Source organism: Tachypleus tridentatus, chromosome 8, assembly GCF_004210375.1.
Source record: "Tachypleus tridentatus isolate NWPU-2018 chromosome 8, ASM421037v1, whole genome shotgun sequence".
Lineage (NCBI taxonomy): Eukaryota > Metazoa > Arthropoda > Merostomata > Xiphosura > Limulidae > Tachypleus > Tachypleus tridentatus.
The window spans coordinates 44,729,686-44,750,251 of NC_134832.1; the positions used below are offsets into that span (position 1 = coordinate 44,729,686).

At 33.2% G+C, this 20,566-nt stretch overlaps 1 protein-coding gene across 3 annotated transcripts in view; it reads left to right on the plus strand.

The window, feature by feature from the left end:
• LOC143222325 (osteopetrosis-associated transmembrane protein 1) overlaps window positions 1–20,566 on the plus strand; it is a 45,294-nt gene that overhangs the window by 21,050 nt on the left and 3,678 nt on the right. For all 3 annotated transcript variants that reach the window (XM_076448711.1, XM_076448712.1, XM_076448713.1), the window contains exons 3-5: window positions 6,759–6,868; window positions 13,944–14,069; window positions 19,454–19,619. In XM_076448711.1, coding sequence (XP_076304826.1) covers window positions 6,759–6,868; window positions 13,944–14,069; window positions 19,454–19,619 — 402 coding nt within the window. The remainder of the gene's footprint in view (window positions 1–6,758; window positions 6,869–13,943; window positions 14,070–19,453; window positions 19,620–20,566) is intronic.

Genomic DNA, 20,566 nt, shown 5'->3' on the forward strand with positions numbered 1-20,566 from the left:
GAGGAATTAGTGTTGAGAGGGCTTTGAAGAACATTACCAAGTAAGAAATCCTCACTGGTTTTTCCACCCAAGGAGTTTCTGCTGTGAGGCGTATCTCAATGTGTAAGGACAGAATTATGCTGCCTATACCTGTATTATAATTTTGACACTTACATCATCACATCCACCTGCTGCAGAGTCAGGGCAGGTTATCTGAATTGTATGGCCATATATTCACAACCCTCTGTGATGTTTCCAGTGACAGCAGTTTGATTACTTGAAGGCATAATGTTGTGGTTCTTTAAAGTATGTTCATTGCAGTAACAAAGACCATGACACCTAAAAGTGTGAACTGGATCTTCACTGTGTTAATTGTCATGGCTTTCACCCCTCTTACTTTTATTGTCACCCGAGGTGGGTAGTGAAGAAAGAGGTCCAACATTTGAAAGCAATTAACAACATTTCTTATTCCAAGGCTTGGAAGTTATTGCCCACAACCCCATCATGGACATGTGCTGCTGAACTACATTCCATTGCTACTCTGGGAGTGCAGACAGATCTTTCTGTACCTCTGACAGAGTTTTCTCAGAACATGTGAAAGTCTCTTGCACTCTGTGGATAAGCGAGTTGACAAATAAGTGTTTACTCCTGTTTTGTTCCTACTGTCTTCATCCTGAAGATGTAGAACAATTATTTGTTAATGTTCCAGTTGCTGGGATCTATGTCCACTGACAGAGACCTGCTTGCTTGACCCAGAACAAAATCCATGGAGGTTGACATACTTTCTTCTAACAAAGAAAAATGATGTGGTTGTAAACCAAAGGGTTTTCCATCCAGTTTTCCTCTACCTAAATAACAATGGGCTCTTTAATGCAGTGAAACTGTTGAGGTTTCCTTTTTAATCTGTATAACATTAAGGTCTTGATTGATTCCTGTCATTCTGTGTGTCCTTCCTTACAGAAAACATTTCTGAAACCTGCTAATACAGTTACCTTTCAGCAGTTTTTCATTATACAGAAATGACAGGTTGTGTGATGGATGAGTTTGTGGAGAGGTGGCACTGCTGATCAACCAGCACTTGCCTATCGTGTCTTTGCCACTCGATACACCCTTGATATTGAAGGGACGGGTCATTCCATAGAGTGTATTCTCTCAGATCATGACCTCTCTCTCTTCAGTACTGGTTCTTATACATATTTTCATGCACCTAGTCAGTCTTTTACTGCCAATAATCTTTGTCTCCCCTCCTTCCTCCACTTTTGTCTCACATTTCTTGGAGGTTTGACTGTGATCCACAGGGCAGTGATAATTTTCCTGTCATTTTGAAGGAGTTTGGTTGTGGTCAATGACACTTGATCTACATACCTCACTGGGAGTTTTACCAAGCCAACTAGCCCTCTTTCACTACTTTTTTAGAACTTGACCTTGCCATTGTCTTGCTGCCATTGATAGGTGACTGCTAAGTTGCAGTGACTGAATGGGTCATCCAGGAAGCTGCTCAAACTATTCCTAAGACCTTGACCTAGTATCATTGTCCATGATGTAGTTTGCTTATCAGGAGGTGCAGAAGGCTCATAAATAATCCTAAGATACCTTTTGCTGGTATTTCACTCTTTTGAACTGCATTGCTTTCCTGCAGACCCATACTTGTGCACAGCAGTTTAGACATCAAAGCCAAAAGGAATCTTGGAGTAAGTTCACAACTAGCATACTTGTGCACAGCAGTTTAGACATCAAAGCCAAAAGGAATCTTGGAGTAAGTTCACAACTAGCATCTCTTCTACCACCAGTACAAAAATCATATTGGAAAAGATTTGGAAAGTCAGCCATGTTCTTTTCATTTTGCTCTCCAATGGCCAGGAAGATACTGATGTTTAGAGCATTTCTGATGATCTTAGCAAAGCATTTTTGGGATATCAAGATCACTTCTGTTTCTTCTCCTGCCTTTTTGGATAGAGTTCTTGCCTCTTTCCTTGTGGGCCAATCATCTCTTTACACTGGTGGAACTAGAGCTTGTTTTTCATCAGTCTGGCAGTGCATTTATTAGACCTGATGATGATTACTATGAGATGTTCCCTCTTTTCCTGTTCTTCTGGAAGCTTTTCACTTGATCTGGCAGGATAATGTTTTTCCTGATACTTGGTGCCAGGCTGTTGTCCTTTCTTACTCTAAGTGTGGGAAGGATCCCAAGATTACTTCTAAGTATTGTCCAATTGCTTTGACTAGCTGTCTCTTTAAGTTGTTAGAGAAGATGGTTAAAGCTTGGTTTGTATGGGTCACAGCAAATGGTTTTACCTTTTCTTTCTCCAAAACTATCTTGTTAACAACAGGCTCCGTCTCATTAATGTTTTTCCTGTGATTTCTGAGGCAAACTTCTTGGCTTGTCTTTTAAATCTCAAAAGCTGATTTTCATTTCTCACCTCAAGCAGCTACATTTCAAGTGTATGAGGGTACTGAACATTCTCTGTGTCCTCTTCTACCTCTTGGGGGAGAGGATCTATGTTATGTGCTCATGATCTGTTTTGCTCTCGTTAGTTACAAACTGGACAATGGATCTGTGGTCTATGATTCTGCCAGGACATTGGCCTTGAGGATTCTGGACCCCATTCACCATTTGGGACTTGAGCTCTGCACAGAGGCTTTCTGCACTTCTACAGTCCAGAGTTTGTACATTGAATCTCATGAGCCTCCTCTGCACCTCTGCCATTTGCAACTTTCTTTGCAGTATGCCATTAGACTTCAATCATTACCACAACATTCCACCTGGATCTGTGTCATTCTTCCTTAGTGGGCTATACTCTTTTAGAATAGACAGTCTGATATCCTTCCCTTTGGCTCTCATATCAAGGTGCAGCTTGCTGAGTTGAGTGTCATTTGATGACATTGCTATCTCCACTGATCAGCCCATCCCACCATGGTTTATTACCATTCCCACCTGTGATTTTTCTCTAAGTCATTTAAAGAAGGTGGATAATCCTAATTGGAAGTACCATCTTTTCTTTACTGAACATCTTTTGAACCATTCTTCCATTTTTATTTAGACAGTTGGTTTGAAATGAGATGACACTGTGGGATCTGCCATGGTTTGTTGTGACTCAGTGGTTGCTCACAGAATCCCATCTATAATTTCTGTTTTTATTACCAAGTTGTGTGCCATTTCTTTTGTCCTCGTTCATGTAGAAGCTAAGCAATACACCAATAGGCATTATCAGGGTTGTGGATTTGTGTTATTTTTAGATCATGGTGTAATGCACTTGAGTGCATGCATGAATACAAGCTGGAAAAACTGGTCAAACATTCCCAGTAACAAATCTAGCAGAGCTAAAGTGAATTTCATTTGTAGATGAGCTTTTGGATTGTGATTAGTGAACATTGATTATCAACGCATGTTAATTTTACATCACAAACTTTTTTCCACGCAGCAACCAAAACACATCCATGGCCAACAAACATGACAGAAACACATTCGGGCAATAAATTGACTCCTCAAAGCAATTTCAATCAAGTTTTTTCAAATGACATGGGGGAGATACAGACACACAGTTGAGTTTTATAGCCCCTAATCAGATATTGTCTATGAGAACTCTGGATCAATTTATTGCTTGTGTTTTTCTGTCATCTGGCCATTTATCAATAAGGAAAATCATTTTTCTCATTGGGTACAACCCACTATACTGGTTAGGAATTAGAGATGTGTAGATGAAATGATGTGTTTTTATTTTCAGTGTTCTATAAAAAGAAATGGGTTTTGAATATACAATTTACTAGTATATGAAATAAGTTCCGAAATTAACAGTGAGTTTGGGCCAAATGGACAGACATTTTATTGTGAAACTGTTACAAATGCAAGCAATCACAATTCGTATAATTCAGTTAATTATACGTGTGTAACAAGTCTACAGATCAATTATTACTAGCTCTGAGCTGATTTCATATATATGGGTATATAATCTCAATGAAAATAGACTAGTTTCTTTCTGTTGGGTATATGTTTTTAATGTTACATAGGATGATGGAAAACCAAAAGTAACTTGTGTGAAAAAAAGAAAGAAAAGAAAATGATTTCCTGTGACTGGGAGCTGACAACATTGCAACCACCTTTTCAGCTGAGTATTTGAATGTTTATCTCTATCTTCATAACAAAATTTGGCTTCTGGAACATCCTCTTCCAACAATTTTATTCTCAAAAACAACCCTGTGTGTGCCATCTTGTCAGCCAAACATCTGGTTTGTTTGCCCATACATTCTGGGTCCATAGGTGTTCACTATAAATAGCACTCACATCATTGCACTGTGACATCCATTGACACCTAATCATGATAAGGCCTATTGTACTACTTACACTAATTCTCTTAGCTCTGTACTGGCCCTGTAATTGCTTAACATGAGTTCTTATCCTGTTTCTGTTGATATTCTCAAATGACTGGCTCATTTTACTTTATCTCCTACTTCTGTCTGTTTTTTTTTTTTAATACCTGGCCACATTGGTATCTGCAGGAACAAGCTTGTTGACACTGCAGCTAAGTCTGTTAACTTTGATACCTTCACAGCTGTATGTATCCTGTTTACAGACTATAGTCCTTTAGAGCAGGCTCAGCTTCAAGCAATTTGGCAACATTGTAACAAGCTTTTCCTTATCTAACCCTCTTTTGTTCTTTGGCTGTCTTTTTTCCATAAGGATTGGAAGGAGGAAGTTGTCCTAGCTTGGCTACACATTGGCCACAGTTTTTAAACTCATCATTTGTTTTGTTTTTTTTACATGGGACTAATCTATCAGTTCAAGTTATAATAGCCCATATTTTATTGTCGTACCATCGTTATGACCATGAGATATAGCACCATTTTGCTATATCTTTTTTATGGGCTTACCACTGATGTTGGACAGTGTCATTGCTGATGGTGACACTATCCAACTTCCTTGTGTTTTTAATTTTTTACAGGTCATTGGTCTGTTTACTTCTATTTAGATCATTTATTCAGTTTTGGACACTATTTTATTTTTAGCTCTTATAATACTTTTCTTTCTACTTTTCTCACCTGTTGGTTGGTGCAGATAGCCAAGTTGCTTTGTGCCAATAAATGTCAACAACCAAAGATAGTTTCCACAATTAAAAGAAATAAATTTTTGTCTTTATTCAAAATGGTTTATAATTTCTTTGTCTTTACATAAAATGTGTATTTTTTTAGTGATTAGTATGCATATTTAGCAGTAGTTTTGAGTGTTTTCAATAACTTGTATTCTTAGCGTTCATCACTTTAACATGTTTATGCTTACAATATATTCAATCCCATTTACACCACTTTTCTTGACAATTATAAAATCAAACATATCATTTTACTGCTTAGCTAAATGTGTATACTGCTTGCATAATATTGTTATAAAAGCATTGAATCTTTAGAAGATCTTAATAAATTCCCTGCATTTAAATTTAAGAAGTTCACAATGGAATAACAAATTATTACCCACATGTCTCTAAACCTTTCCAATTATCCAATTATTGATATGGTTCACTATAATTTATACATAGTTGTAAACTTGTATTCATAAATTACATTTCCACTTTCAACAGAAACTAACCAATTAATAGTACTGTGACCAATGTACAAATAAAATTCTACAATTTCATGCTAATTGATCAGATAACAATAAGTGATCTGAAAAAGTAATTTACTTCTCAATCACAAAGCAAACTGTCAGTGCATCACTGATTCATATGTTTGTAATTCATCCTTGTTTCTAGATATTTTGGAAAATCACTTGATGATTAACTTCCATAAATGTTCAAAGTAATCTAGGACTACTGTTATAAAGTTTCTAAATCTAGTATCATCATTATGTTAGCAGCACCCTCTGGCAAACTAGTAAATTAAAACACAGAAAATATAGCTTACAACAGTATCTGGCTGAAATGCTTCAAGGTATATAAAAGTATCACATTTAGTTTTTGCTCAGTGTTCCATCATGTGGGTATTGTTAAATGTTTATTCTGTATTGTACAAAATAGTGTTTGGTGCCTCATTTATTGACTGTGCAAGAAGCCTCAGTTCCTTACAATGAATGTTAATATTGTATTTTAAATGTAAGAAATTTTTTGGGAAATACCCATTTTAAAATGACATTAAAGAACAATATTACTTTTCCATAAACTCCTGTATTATTAAAATGGCAAATATTAAATTTCTAATATACTTTGTTTAACAAATATGTATGTAGTTGTAGGCTAGCAAAATGTTGTGTAATATGGAAGTCTGAAAATAAAACAAGAAGCATCAATATGATTGTGGTTCCAAATAGTACACACTATGTAAAGGTTATTTTTAACTTTGTTGAATGTTTTATACATGACAGTTACAGAATTGTGTCCCATCTAGTGGCTCAGTGGTAAGTATGAGGACTTGTAACACTAAAAATTGGGTTTTGACATCTATAGTGATCAGAGCACAGACAGCTCATTGTGTAGCTTTATATTTCTCAATAAAGAAAGGATTTAAGTAAATAGTTTTATAATGATATTGCTAAGTTAGGGAGCAAGAAAACAATTGTATTTATGAATGTCTCAATTATTTTCCAAAAAAAATATTGATGTCTCAATGAAAGATTAAAACAGACTGCATCCACTTATGTTCATTTTTTGTTCTACTTATTTTTGAAGTAAAATGTTTTTGTGATGACTTTTGTTCTCCTGTTTCTTAGTTTTAATGATATTATCTCGACAGTTCTGTTAATGCAGTTGTTTCAGTGCGTACTTTTTTTATATATGTTTTTATTTATTTCACAGAATGTCTTGATGCAGATGAAAATGGAACACTGTCTCATATTTCTGAACAGACAGAAAAGTTCTTTAATTTGAGTTTGACTGTTTCTGGATGTTTTAAAAAGTTTGACATTGTGAGTAAATGTTTGATTATTTTGAAGGAAGTTATTACACCATTATAAATCATCCTTTTTCCAAATAATCTTATAAACTTAATTTCATATTTATGGTAATTTTAGAAGAGTTTCTTTTTGATAATGTTTGTGCCTTTATTGTGGAATTGTTAGTAAAGATAAGACTGATATATTTTGAACTATCGTATTTCTTTAATTAACATAGCTAGATGATTAAAGAAATTTCAGTTAATTAATTGTTTAAAGCAAATTTAATCAATTATTCTCACTTGAGGTTAATCTTTAAGCTTCCAGTCAGTATTAAATCCATTTTGGAATACCCATTTTTCAATGCTATGGACATCCTAAGGTGGATAAAAAAACTTGTTTTTGCAAAAACTTTTAGTACTGTCTTTAAGTACTTTAAATGTTTAAAGAAATTGCAAAACAATTCCAAACTCTGTGCTTTATTTTTAAATTTTAAAACTATTTGTTGAATACCTTTGGTCATTGCTTCAGAAGCTGTGAGTTGAAATTTCTTACAGATCCATTAAATACTCTTCATGTGACTTTACCATGACATGAAAAGGCTTATTCTTACTGTATCCTATCATATTAAACTTTTTTTATAGCTTCTTTCAATGCTGCATTTCATTGTTAAATACTAAGTATTCTGAAAGGTTGATACATTCCTCAAAAATTAAAGCTATTCTTTTGTAAGATTGGAAAAAGTCTTAAACAAATACAAGTACATTATTAACAGGTGGAATTCCTCAGAGCCATGCAAAAATCAAAATTTTAACCTTTTAAAATTTGTTTTTGAATTATATTAAATAAATATTAGCAAATGACAAAATATCAATTTTAAAATATTTTTGAGCTAATTTGTTGAAATATAGTTAAAGTGATGTATAAAATCAGATAAAAATTTCATGGCTTAAAAATAATATAAAGGGCCAGAGAAAAATTCAATACACAAAATGTGAAATACCAGAAGAAACCTTCACATGTTTTCGAACACTGCAAGTCAAATAAACACAACATAACTACAGAAAACACTCAAATACTAAATAAAGAAGCAAACATAAACAAACACACAATTAAAGAAGCCTTACTTATACAACAACTTAAACCTAAAATAAACCAATATAAAGGAATGCCTTTATACCTATATTAATATAATAAAATAAATAAAATTATATGTTCAAACATCTGACACCACCCTTTACATTCAGACACTCAGTTACACAACCCCTTCCAAACATGTGGTCAGATTCTGGTCAGTTACCTCTTTCTTTGTAAACCTGACGATGACCGAAGAAGGTCGAAACGTTGTTCGCTCTTCTATGTAAAATATTTTCTCAACCCAAACAAGCCATTTTTGTGTATATATTTCTCTACAAGTGGGTTTTCGTGACATCACTGATTATTCTTTCATCACGGCAATTGTACGAGAAGTGTAAGTCTTTGTGTTTTTCTCAGTGTATTTGTACTTACCTGTTACCATTATGTCTGAACTAGCATACAGTACACCACTATTAACAGTACATGCTCACACGATTAAGAAACTAAGAAATTTAAACTATAGAATTATCAATAGAACAAATAACATCTATTTTATTCAACAATGTAGAAAGGAACAACTAACCCCTAATTTTGTAAAGGTAAAACTTTCAAAACATTTTAATAAATACACAAACATTATCCAAAATTTACAGAAAAAACTACTTAAAGCCATGTTGAACACAAAATACAAAGAACTACATGACTTACAAAAAAAAAAAATGAACCTAGAACATCAACTGGCATGCTGCATTAAACCAGAGATTTACAGACTTGTACAACGAAACATAAATCAAATCAATACCAAGAACGACAGAGACAAAAAGATCTGTCACAACAAAAACTAGAAAAACTAAGATGCAAACAACAGAAAAGACGCCAACACGACAAACCATTGACTAACCTCATAATTAACAGATCCGACCGACAATTAAACACAGATGAGATACATCTACTTAACAAAGGACTCAACTTCGCAATAGCACCTAGGTACATTCCAACCATAGAAATCAAAACATGTTTAGAAGATCTAGCCAGGAGACTTGTGGTACTTTCTACAGAAAACAAAAACAAGGAAACAACCAAAAACAACTGACAGGAAGAAGACAACTCAGATAATTTTATTGACATCCATCAGCCAAACTTCCCAGGTAAAATTAAAAATTTATATTTTCCAGAAACACTTAAAAACAATTTTAAACAATTTTTTCAAAGAATTTTCTCACAAAACCATCAACATAATTTCACAAAACAGAAAACTAAAAAACAATCTTACAAAAAGAGACATTAATTCTATTAAAAACCTAAAACAAGACAAAAACATAAATTCTAAAAGCAGATAAAGGAAGTGCTATAGTCATAATGAACACGAATGAATACATCTAAAAAATGAAGAACATCCTATCAGACACGAACAAATTTAAACCAATACACAGAAATCCAACAAAGACACAAGATGCAACTGAACAAATTACTACTAAAAATGAAAAAAACCAATACAATTTCACAAACACTTTATTCCTACCTACGTAAAACCGACTCGAGCACACCACAAATATACGGCATTCCCAAATCTCATAAACCAGATTGTTCATTACGACCAATAATGTCCACATATGAATCGTTTAATTACAGTCTTGGTAAATACATAGCATGGGCATTCTCCAAATCAGCCAGCTCATTCATCAAAGACTCAAGTCTAATCTAAATGAACTTAATCATAAAGCATTAATGGCCAGTTTCGATGTTATATCCCTCTTTACAGAAGTTCCAACCACTGAAGCCTGCAAGATAGCCTTAGAACTCTATTTCCAAGACCCTAACCCAACTATAGACATTCCTAGCAACCAATTAGCAACCCTCATAGAATTCACCACGATAAAGACAAACTTCATGTTCAACAACCACAACTATATACAAACAAATGGCCTAAGCATGGGCAACCCAGTATCACCAGTTCTAGCCAATATTTTTATGACACAAGTTGAAACACAAGCAATTAACACAGCATTACATCCACCACTATACTGGTACAGATATGTAGATGACACGGTTGCAGGATTCAGATCTACAAAACACACAGTTAATATTTTCAATCACATTAACTCTATACATCCCAACATTAACTTCACATGTGAACAGGAAGAAAGCAATCAAATATCATTTCTTAACCTCAAAATTACAAGAACCGACACACAATTCAAAACAGAAATCCACCGAAAAATCACTCATACTGGACTATACATTCCTTGCGACTCAGCACATGAAACAAAAAAACTCAACATACTAAGAAACCAAATAAACACAGCCATAAAACTATGCTCATTAGATAAAATTAACGATGAATTAGACAAAATAAAACAATACTTCATCAACATCAATAAGTTTCCTCCACAAACCGTAGAAAACATTATACGCACACACCTAGACAGAAAGCAAAATCAACCAACAAAAGTAAATATATCTCGCAAATCAAAAAATCACGAGACCATATACTGCTGCATACCATATATTCCCAACATCAGCAGACAAATAACCAACATTTGGCAAAAACTAGTAACAAACTATGACATTCCACTTAATACCAAATTTATTCAAAAACCAGGCACAAAACTGAGGTCTTCGAGGTCTGTTAAAAAAATATGCTGACTGTTTGAATTGTGCGGCTCCAGTTGGTTCCAGGGGAATCCGCTTGGTGTCGCTAGGTTCGCACAGATCAGCTGATTACGACGCCATTTCCTGATTGCAGATATCTTCATTTGTGTATTAGCTACGTGGTTTTAAGTGAAGTGCGATTTTTTCATTTGGCGGATTTCAGAATGAATGACCCGAAGGAGCAACGACTTGCTGTGAAATTTTGTGTTAAACTTGGAAAATCTGCGACTGAAACTTTTGCTATGCTTAACACGGGCTTACGGTGATGTTGCTATGAAGCGTACGGCATGTTTCAAGTGGCATGAACGTTTTAACGATGGTCGACAATCCATTGAAGATGATGAGCGTCCTGGGCGTCCTTCCCGTCAACTGGCGACCCACACGTCGACAAAATCAACACCCTGGTGCAGGCAAATCGGCGCCTGACTGTCAGGGAGCTTGCTGAAGAGTATGGGATATCAGTTGGATCTTGTTACGAGATTTTGACTGAAAAATTGAAGATGTACCGCGTTGCTGAGAAATTTGGGCCTCAGAACTCGTGAGTTTTTTGGCCAAACACTTGATCACTGTTCTTCCCTACCCCCCTACTCACCTGACTTTGCTCCTTGCGATTTTTTCTTGTTCCCCAAACTCAAAAGACCCTTGAAAGGAAGAAGATTTGAGACGATTCCCGAGATTAAGGCAAATGCGACGAAGGAGCTGGAGGACATTACAAAAGAAGCGTACCAGGACTGTTTCAACAAGTGGAAACACCGTTGGAATAAGTGTGTGCGTTGGGGAGGAGAGTACTTTGAAGGGGTCCCAGACCTGTAACTTCTAAATAAAGTACATTTTGTTTTATGATGTCAGTCCGCGTATTTTTTGAACAGCCCTCGTATACTATGTAAAAACTACACTGACAAACACCACACTAACATTATTTATAAAATACAATGTGATAACTGCCATGACTTCTGTATTGGAGAAACAAGTAGAAAAATGGAAACCAGATTCAAAGAACATAAAAAGTCACCTTCACACGTTTTCGAACACTGCAAGTCAAACACAACATAACCATAGAAAACACTCAAATACTAAATAAAGAAACAAACATAAACAAATGCAAAATTAAAGAAGCCTTACTTATACAACAACTTAAACCCAAAATAAACCAATATAAAGGAACGCCTTTATACCTATATTAATATAATAAAATAAATAAAAGTATATATTCAAACATCTAACACCGCCCTCTACATTCCAACACTCAGTTACACAACCCCTTCCAAACATGTGGTCATCTTCCCGGTCAGTTACCTCTTTCTTTGTGAACCTGAGGATGACCGAAGAAGGCTGAAAGGTTCACTCTTCAATGTAAAATATTTTCTCAACCCAAACGAGCCGTTTTTGCATACAGAAGAAACCTTATTTTCTTCATCACATTTGCTGACTTGTATTTAAAATTTTATTGAACTACAATTTTATGAATTTATGTCAATAAGTTTGGAATTAAATTATATATTATAATTCAAACTTTAATGTTATGTATGAGATAATTTGGTAATTTAAAATTATATATTAAAATAACACAAATATGGATTTTAGTGAGTCATGTGGTATGTTCAATATATCACTGTTTAAAATTAAATGTTTGTGATGTAAAAATACTAAATCTATAGTTTGATACAAATTAGGAACTCAAAGTACTAATATTATCATGCTAGAATATGAAATGAGAACCTCATATTTTTATTTTAATGAGGTATTGCTTAATCGTACATGGTGACCCTATTCAGCTCTTTCCATTTTTTTTAAAACAGTCCCTTATATACACTTATTTCAATATATGTTATGTGAATTACCATCAACAGCTTAGAATGTCCCCAGAGTGGTTTTTCTTACCATTTTAATCTTTGAAAATGCTACAATATTTTTTCAATCCAAGATTTCAATGAGGTAAGTGTCATCTTTATTCTGCTCGAAGTTTCATGTTTTATAAAATTTAAAAAAAAAAAAAAAAATTATAGTTACTAAGCTTAATAAGTTATAGTGAAATTATTTTTCTTTATCGTCTGTGTGCAAAATCTTAAAAGGTCTAGCAATCTATGTCCAGCAGTAATTGAGTACAAAGGTTGTAGTGAGAAGAAATACGTTTTTGCTTTACTTCTTGATTTATTGTTCTATATTTTAAGAAAAATAAGTTTAGTAATTTATTTCTAAATAGTAATAATCTATATACATGTAAATAATGTATAATAATTGAAATGTGACTGTATTACAAAATACTAGTCCAGTAAAGTACAGTTAAGACAGGGAAGATTAAAGGTCAGTTTTATATTACTGGATACGTGACCTGATTACATGTGCACTGCATCTTTGCAAGCAATGTAATGTTATGTAGACATGACTGGAAGGTCAATATAATAAAAAGTAATAAATGTATATGTTCATTTATAGCATTATGAGACTTGTGGCACGAAGTAATTGTAGTGAAAGACATTTGGAAAACTTCTGGACTTACGAGTACTTCAATTTTAAAAAGATATGCTCTTCCAGGCATATAAAAACAGGTGGTTTTACATGCATTCATCTCATTAAAATATAGTACAAAATACTTTTAAAAATATTTTAAACAGTTTTAGTACAACTATTTTTCTGGGGGCTCTGCAAAATATATTTGGAACTGTTTCCACAGGTAGTTGACCATTTAGTTTGATTCATATTATAAACATCGGAATGATTAGGAAGGAACATTTTGTACTGTACAGCAGAATAAAATCTAAGTGTATCAACATGCAACCAGTGTTTTTGGTTTGTTTTTGAATAAATCATTACTATGTGAATGACAAAACATATTTTTTTTATAGTTACATTGACTGCTTTACAACTTTGTTGATAGGCATATCTTTTTCTGTTTTTACAGGTAGTGTAAAGTCGTTTTTTTTTATCTAATTTAAAGGAATAACTTGATACTTTTTGTGCATCCTTTTCTCTAATGACCACTCCCACTATTCTGAAGTCCAGCCTCTCAATGTATTTGTTCTATATGAGTTATGGATGACTTTGTTTATAACATTTAACAGTTAAGTCATTCAAAAATTTGTGTGAAGTTTCATTAAAGCTCTCTTGTAGAATGAAATCAATTTGGAGATGATTAAGTTTTTGATATGAAAATCTGCTGAAGTGTGCTGAGGTATTGAAACAAAGTTATGTTTTGTAATTTTTGATTACCTTAACTTGTAAGAAATTTTCTTTTAAGTTAAATAGAAATGTGATTGAAAATTTCTAAAGATACTGGTTTTTACAGCACTAGTGTGAAAATGTTCATAAATATATAAAGATTTACAAACTTATTCTAGTATTTTCGAATAATGCATTTGTACGTTTATACACATATAAGGAAACAGGAGAAAAAGAAGCCAATGTATGCAAAGAATGTAAGACAAGCTATAATGAAATGAATTATTTTTATGAATTCTTGAAGAACAAGTATGGAAATTCCCTTTGTATGGATATTGTAGATTTGGTAAGTTATAATGTGGAAGTAATTAAGTTTTAGTCATAAGTTTGTTTTTTTTCAAGTGTCAAAACTGATATGTGTGTGTGTGTGTGTGTATATATATATGACTGAAATTCATATATATATGAATTTGTATATATTACACACACACACGTGCTAGAGATTAGTACTATTTGAGTGAAAAAAAGAAAACCTGAAGAAAGGTTAAACTATGTAGTTAACGTAACATTTTGGGACAACATGAGACTTATTGGTCCATCTCAACTGTGCCATACTCTAAATTAAATTAAAATAATTTAAAAAATCTTAAACCTACCTCTTACCATTCATATACTTACCAAGCATTTTCTTAAACTCACATAAATTTACTGTCTGTACAACACCCGAAGGCTGTTAAAAAAATGAAGTTGTCTGGGCTAAAGGTAGCTCCTACCCTGCCAAAATTTATTTCTTATATGGTACTTACCCCCTGTCACAAAATTAGCTGTTCTTGATTTATTCTGCCCTCTGTATGATAACTTTTTCTATACACTTTCCACAAATCTTCTACATTGATTTATCTCCCATTATCTACATGATATTGCAGTTTCTTCTTTGTTGAGTTTTTATTTTCCATCTGTGTCCATTCTTCAGACTTCATTGCAACTCATACTAAAGTTTCAGTTAATCAGACATGTGGACCACATTCAACACATTCATCTCCCATTATCTACATCACATTGCAGTTTTTTCTTTGTTGGGTTTTCACTTTCCATCTATGGTTGCTCTTTAGGTTTCAGTGCAACTCTTAAGTTTTAATTGAAACTTTCTTTTCATGGGCCTTATTTTCAGTTACCATTATATAGATCCTGCTCTGTGGTGAGTGGTGCGTGACCAGGCGTTTTTTAACATGAAATTTGCACTGTAAAGTCATGTTGGCTCATACTTTATATTCCATGGCTTTGCAGTGCTCACCATTGAGATGAGTTGTTCCACGAGAGATGAATAACCTTAAGATGTTTTGCTTCCTAAACATGCACATCCTGGACCAAACCACCTGTGGACTGCATGGGTAAAGAAGTAGTAGTGAATATCTGAGTGTGGTCTCCTTTTCAAAATAGGGTTTCACAGTCATTCCTTGCATCATCTCAGGTGTCGATATTCTTCTGGACTCAACAATTTTTACTCTTCTAGTAGAGTATGGTTGTCCTTACTACATTCAGTTGCAAAGTCACTGAAATGATCAACTGTGAACACACTCTCCTGAATGCATTCCACACAAAATGGCTATAACCATTCAGTGCAGAGTAGGGCAGTGGTGTTCCATGGGTGTGGATGACATAAGGTTCTCCTCTTTGTGATATACAGTTATGAAGTAATACATCAAAAATGTAGTTCATCACATTAAATGCAAGCCCTTATCATACCCCCATGTGAATGTTGGTACACTGTGGTTGCATTTTGGATTTATAGTAGAACCAGTCAACACAAGTCTTCACATGTTTCAGGTTGTCTGGCTTCCTCCCTTGATTTCCTCTGTTTATGGGTCACAAAAGTGTTATGTTGGATTGTTACAGTTCTGTCCTTTTGACTCCCTCATCGTATCTTAATACTTAGAATGTCATTGCCTTTTGGATGGTTCTAGTTAGTACCTTGTTGGAATTGATTACATGTAATAGACATCCTTTTGATACCAAATGTTGAGTCTCCAGATAACTTTGATAACTTTGCTAATACTTATGATATATCTTAGAGATGGAGTGATTCTGAATCCCCCTAGTCTCTTGGGTTTGAGGTGAAAATAGTATGATCCTCACCCTATTTTCATGTGGATGTCTGTTCCCAGCAGCATGGATTCTGGATGTAGTTGGTTTACTGAGTACTGTCAGTTGTGCCATTGCCACTTTACACTTGAGGGTACATCTGTTGTTTGACCTGCTTTTATATTCGGTGTATTATGTTATATTTATTTTATGTGGTTTGGAATATGATCCTGACACTGTTCTGTCTCACTTAAATGTGCTTCTCTCCTTTACTGTTTTTATCTTCTCCACATTTTACAGTGGGATGATGAATATTCCTGGTTCAGAAGTAGTGTGGTTTTCTTCACCTGATCTTTGGATCCGACTCATTTCCAGAGGTCTCCTTCAGATACTTTTAGGGAGTACCTTTATCATTCCCTCACACACCCCTCCTATTCATTGTGAGATTTTAGTTGATTTTGTGAGAGGTGGTAAGTGTTGTATTAGAAGTTGTAATTTTCCTACACTGAAAGTGTATTTCTGATAGGTACTTACCCCTTCTTGAGCTTCCCACCCCCATCTTTCCTCTCCACTCTAATTCAGTTCTTATGTCTTCTGCCAAACTGTGAAGTGAGTGCAATAGAGGAGAATAGAGGAAGTTGTGTGTCACGTGAACATATTCTGTTGGTGGACAAGTGACACATGATGATTTGCATGAGAGACTCATTGGAATATTTCAATTCCAGTTGGGGGGGGGGAAGAGCAGAAGGCTTGTGGCATGTGTATAGAAACATTTTTACAAATAGAGTGCAGCACTGAACATCACATCCTTAGTGAAACCACATTGACTATCCATTAAAATTTTAAATTTTATTAAATGACTTTGATAATTAGGCCTATAATTACTGGGACAACTTCTATTCTCCAAGTAGTATTGGAGACACATTAGAACTGTCTTTAAGATAGGAGTGAAATTAGCTGATTTCCAATCTGTTGGTACTTGTCCACTTAAGGACTTACAAAAAATTATGCCAAGTGGCTCTTGTGTCCAATTTTTTATCTCCTTTGAAATCCCTTGGGGGAAATATTATCTGATCTTAGAGCCTTATTATTCTATAAACTTCTCAATTTTGTATTAACAAATTCAGAATTTATGTGGTTGTCTTATTAAACTTTGTTTTTGTTTATTAATTGCTCAAGATGAGGAATAGTGGTTGTCTTCATTAGTAAAAACTGAAGAAAAGACAAAATTTAATAACCTAGCTGTTTCATAATCATCAGATATAAATAAGTCTTCCTTTATCATCCTTCAAGGGTTCTATCTCTGTCCTAACATTTTATTTACCCTTAATATACTTAATAAAAATCTTTCTGTTCATTTTTTGCTATCAACTAAATATTTTTCATACATCTGTTTGGATGTCTTAATTTCATGCTTGACCAACTTTATTGGTCTTCTGTAACCTTCTAAATCTATAATATTAGTCAATGTAAATGTATTAAATATGTAATGCTTTTCTTTAATTTTATCTCTTGTACCATTTATTATCTGATTTCTTACTTACAGCTACCCTTTTCTTTCTATAAGGAATATATTATATATTTGTTTCAAATATTGGAACATTTACCACATTTATCCAGTGTTTCCAAATATCTCAGCTGCCTGATTTACAACAGATAATTTTTGTTGCATCTCTTTAAAATTTGCTTTTTTGGAAACTTGGAATAAAAATATGATTATTCCTGATTTCCATATGCAGCAAGACATCAGAAATTATCACTTGAACCTAGGTGTTTCCAAATTTCCATCCTCTCAACATTTTTATATTACAAGCTAATAATAAAACTAAAATAGTATTATTTCTGGAGGGTTCCTTGAATAAATCTATCTTGAAAAGTTTCCAGAAACATTTCTCTACACAGTTTTTCACTCTAGCATTTCCCAATCAGTATGTCTGAAATTAAAATCACCAATAAATATAATTTCATTAACAGCTGAAACCTCAGTTTCACTGTAAAGTTTCTCACTAATTTTATCAGTTTTATCTGATGATCTGTAACAAATTCCTACTAAGTTCTTTTCTTTATCCACTAAAAGGAACCCGAATGGATTAATTCTTCTTGCTATTCTCTTTGATATCCTCAATTTTAACAGGATGCAACTCACATTTTACTTATAATGCCACTTTTCCTTCCTGTCTTTTATATTCTGTCTTTATTAAATATCCTGTAATCCTGTAGTATTTCAAAGAAACTTCTGTTATCAAAATCACCAGTGTTTAACCTTGTTTCAGTTTTCCCATTACATCAAAATCCTCTATTTCTACCAGTAACAATTAAGCCTATTCTTATATTACTTTTATACTCATTTCCTAGCTAAACTATTCTCTGCCTCTTATTCTTTTTGCATTTAGTTTTTCCTTGTGACTTGAGTTGTTCTAGTTTAAAACTAAATTTCCAAATAAAACCCTCTCAGTGTACCCATTACACTCTTTATCACTACAAATTTTTCACAAAATTTAATATACTTTTAAATAAGTGAAGCATTTTCATTGAAATCATCTTACACTTTGTTATGCTTAAAATGTCAACAACCACTGGATCTGTCCAGATTAATCATGACATGAGAGCCTTACCAATTGCTGTAGTTCCCAAACTTAACATAGTAACAATAATAATAAAATGTTCATTGTGGTATAGTTCCCAAACTTAACATAGTAACAATAATAATAAAATGTTCATTGTGGTATAGTTCCCAAACTTAACATAGTAACAATAATAATAAAATGTTCATTGTGGTATAGTTCCCAAACTTAACATAGTAACAATAATAATAATATGTTCATTGTGGTATAGTTCCCAAACTTAACATAGTAACAATAATAATAAAATGTTCATTGTGGTATATGAAATAATAAATTTACCAAAGTAACAGTTTTTTTCTTCAGAATTTGTAAGAAATCCTTACATGATAGAAAAAAAAGGAATATTATTTTCAAAACTTGTGTAGCTGAATTATGGATAATCCATTATTTAAACTAAAACAACTTTTATGAAGTTTAAAATTCACAGACTTGTGCTATCAAGAATTTCCATTGAATACTTCGTCACACACGTAATTGGTGTGATGAAGAACTTTAATTCCAAACCTAGATGAGGGTTAATAAGTTACCATGTTGTAACTTTTATTTACCATTCATATCACAAATCTATAGGCCTATCATTTTCCACTGTAGTTAATGAAGTAAGTCTAGAATTTTCTAGCTGAAATTACATTTACCTTGATTTTCAGTATTTGATAGCACAAGTAGACCATTGTATAGCTTTGTGCTTAACTACAAACAAACAATATCTGAACACATACTACAAGCATAAATAATAAGTGTTCGTAGCAAGGTTTAATTTGAAAATACTTTTGAAATATATAGTATAAGTTATATAGTGCTGTTACTTATAATGATGTCAAATTTAAGTGACAATATGCTACCAATTTTGATCTGTAATTATTGACTGGTAAAAGGTAAATACATCCCTTTTTTATGAAATATAAAACATTGTAATCAATAATTGTTTAATGGAACAGTGTTGTAAATTAGTCGCAACATGTTTTTACTCTTGTAAAATATGGAGAATACAAGATCATGGCAATTTCTTTATTGTTTGCTTTAGATGAATAGAACTCGAGCACAGTGGAGTGAAAACTACAAGTGTCATTATTTTAAAGTCAGTGAAGGTCCAGTTTATGGACTAACAATCTTCTTTGGTGCCCTACCATTTTTGTTTTATACAGTAAACAGGATTGTGACAGCTGTTCGCAGTACCACTTTATTGCAAAGTAAGTTGATATTATGCTGTAATGAGTGTTTTTACGTGAAATGTGAATTACATTTTCTACTAACATGATACTTGGTGAATATGAATTTTAATATATATATGTTTTCTGTGGAATGATGCAACAATTTAAAATTCATAAGGTGGTAGAATAGGAGATGCATCTTAGAATGGGCAAAAATTCTCTTTTGCTGTTATTTTTTTCATGAAAGTTGTTTAAAATGTGGGAAAAATTTAAGAAAGACTGTTGTGTTACTATTTCACACTCATAATTTGTATTTCTTATTTTACTGAGAGAACTAACTGAGCTTCCTTTATGAAAAAACAAAACAAAAAACATGGGGATATATATATATATATATATATATAAGTATGTGATTCAAATAAAACTAGTTTCAAACTTTATTTTTAACTTTGGTTTTAGATGATAAAAGTTATGGTAAGTCAGGCCTCAACAAATATTGTCAGATCTAGGAGCCAACCCACAAAATTTTCAGACAGATCCAATATGGAAAAGTTATGAAATATATTTTGAGTTGGTTATGTGCTTATGATATGAGACATGCAGTTTTACACTAAAATAAAAAACAACAACAAAGGCTTCAGTATTAAACTTTATTACATAGTATATATTAAACTTCAATATGTACAATTATTTAATAGTAGATGAAATAACTATAACTTAGACTTATTCATGCAATGAATAAAAGTGAAATAAAAGTGATCAATTAATATTGATAGGCCAAGGAGGCTGTTTTAGGATAAGCTTAATCTACTTATTATTTTACTGCTATACAACATTAAGCAAAAACCTATTGGTGTGCCTAACCTAACTGCAGTGCTGTTTGCACCAAGAAATGGGGGCTGTATTTATTTATTTTCACAGCAGTGAGTGCATGCTAATGATTGTGTGATACTTGATAATATTGCTAAATTAATTGTCTTTGTTCC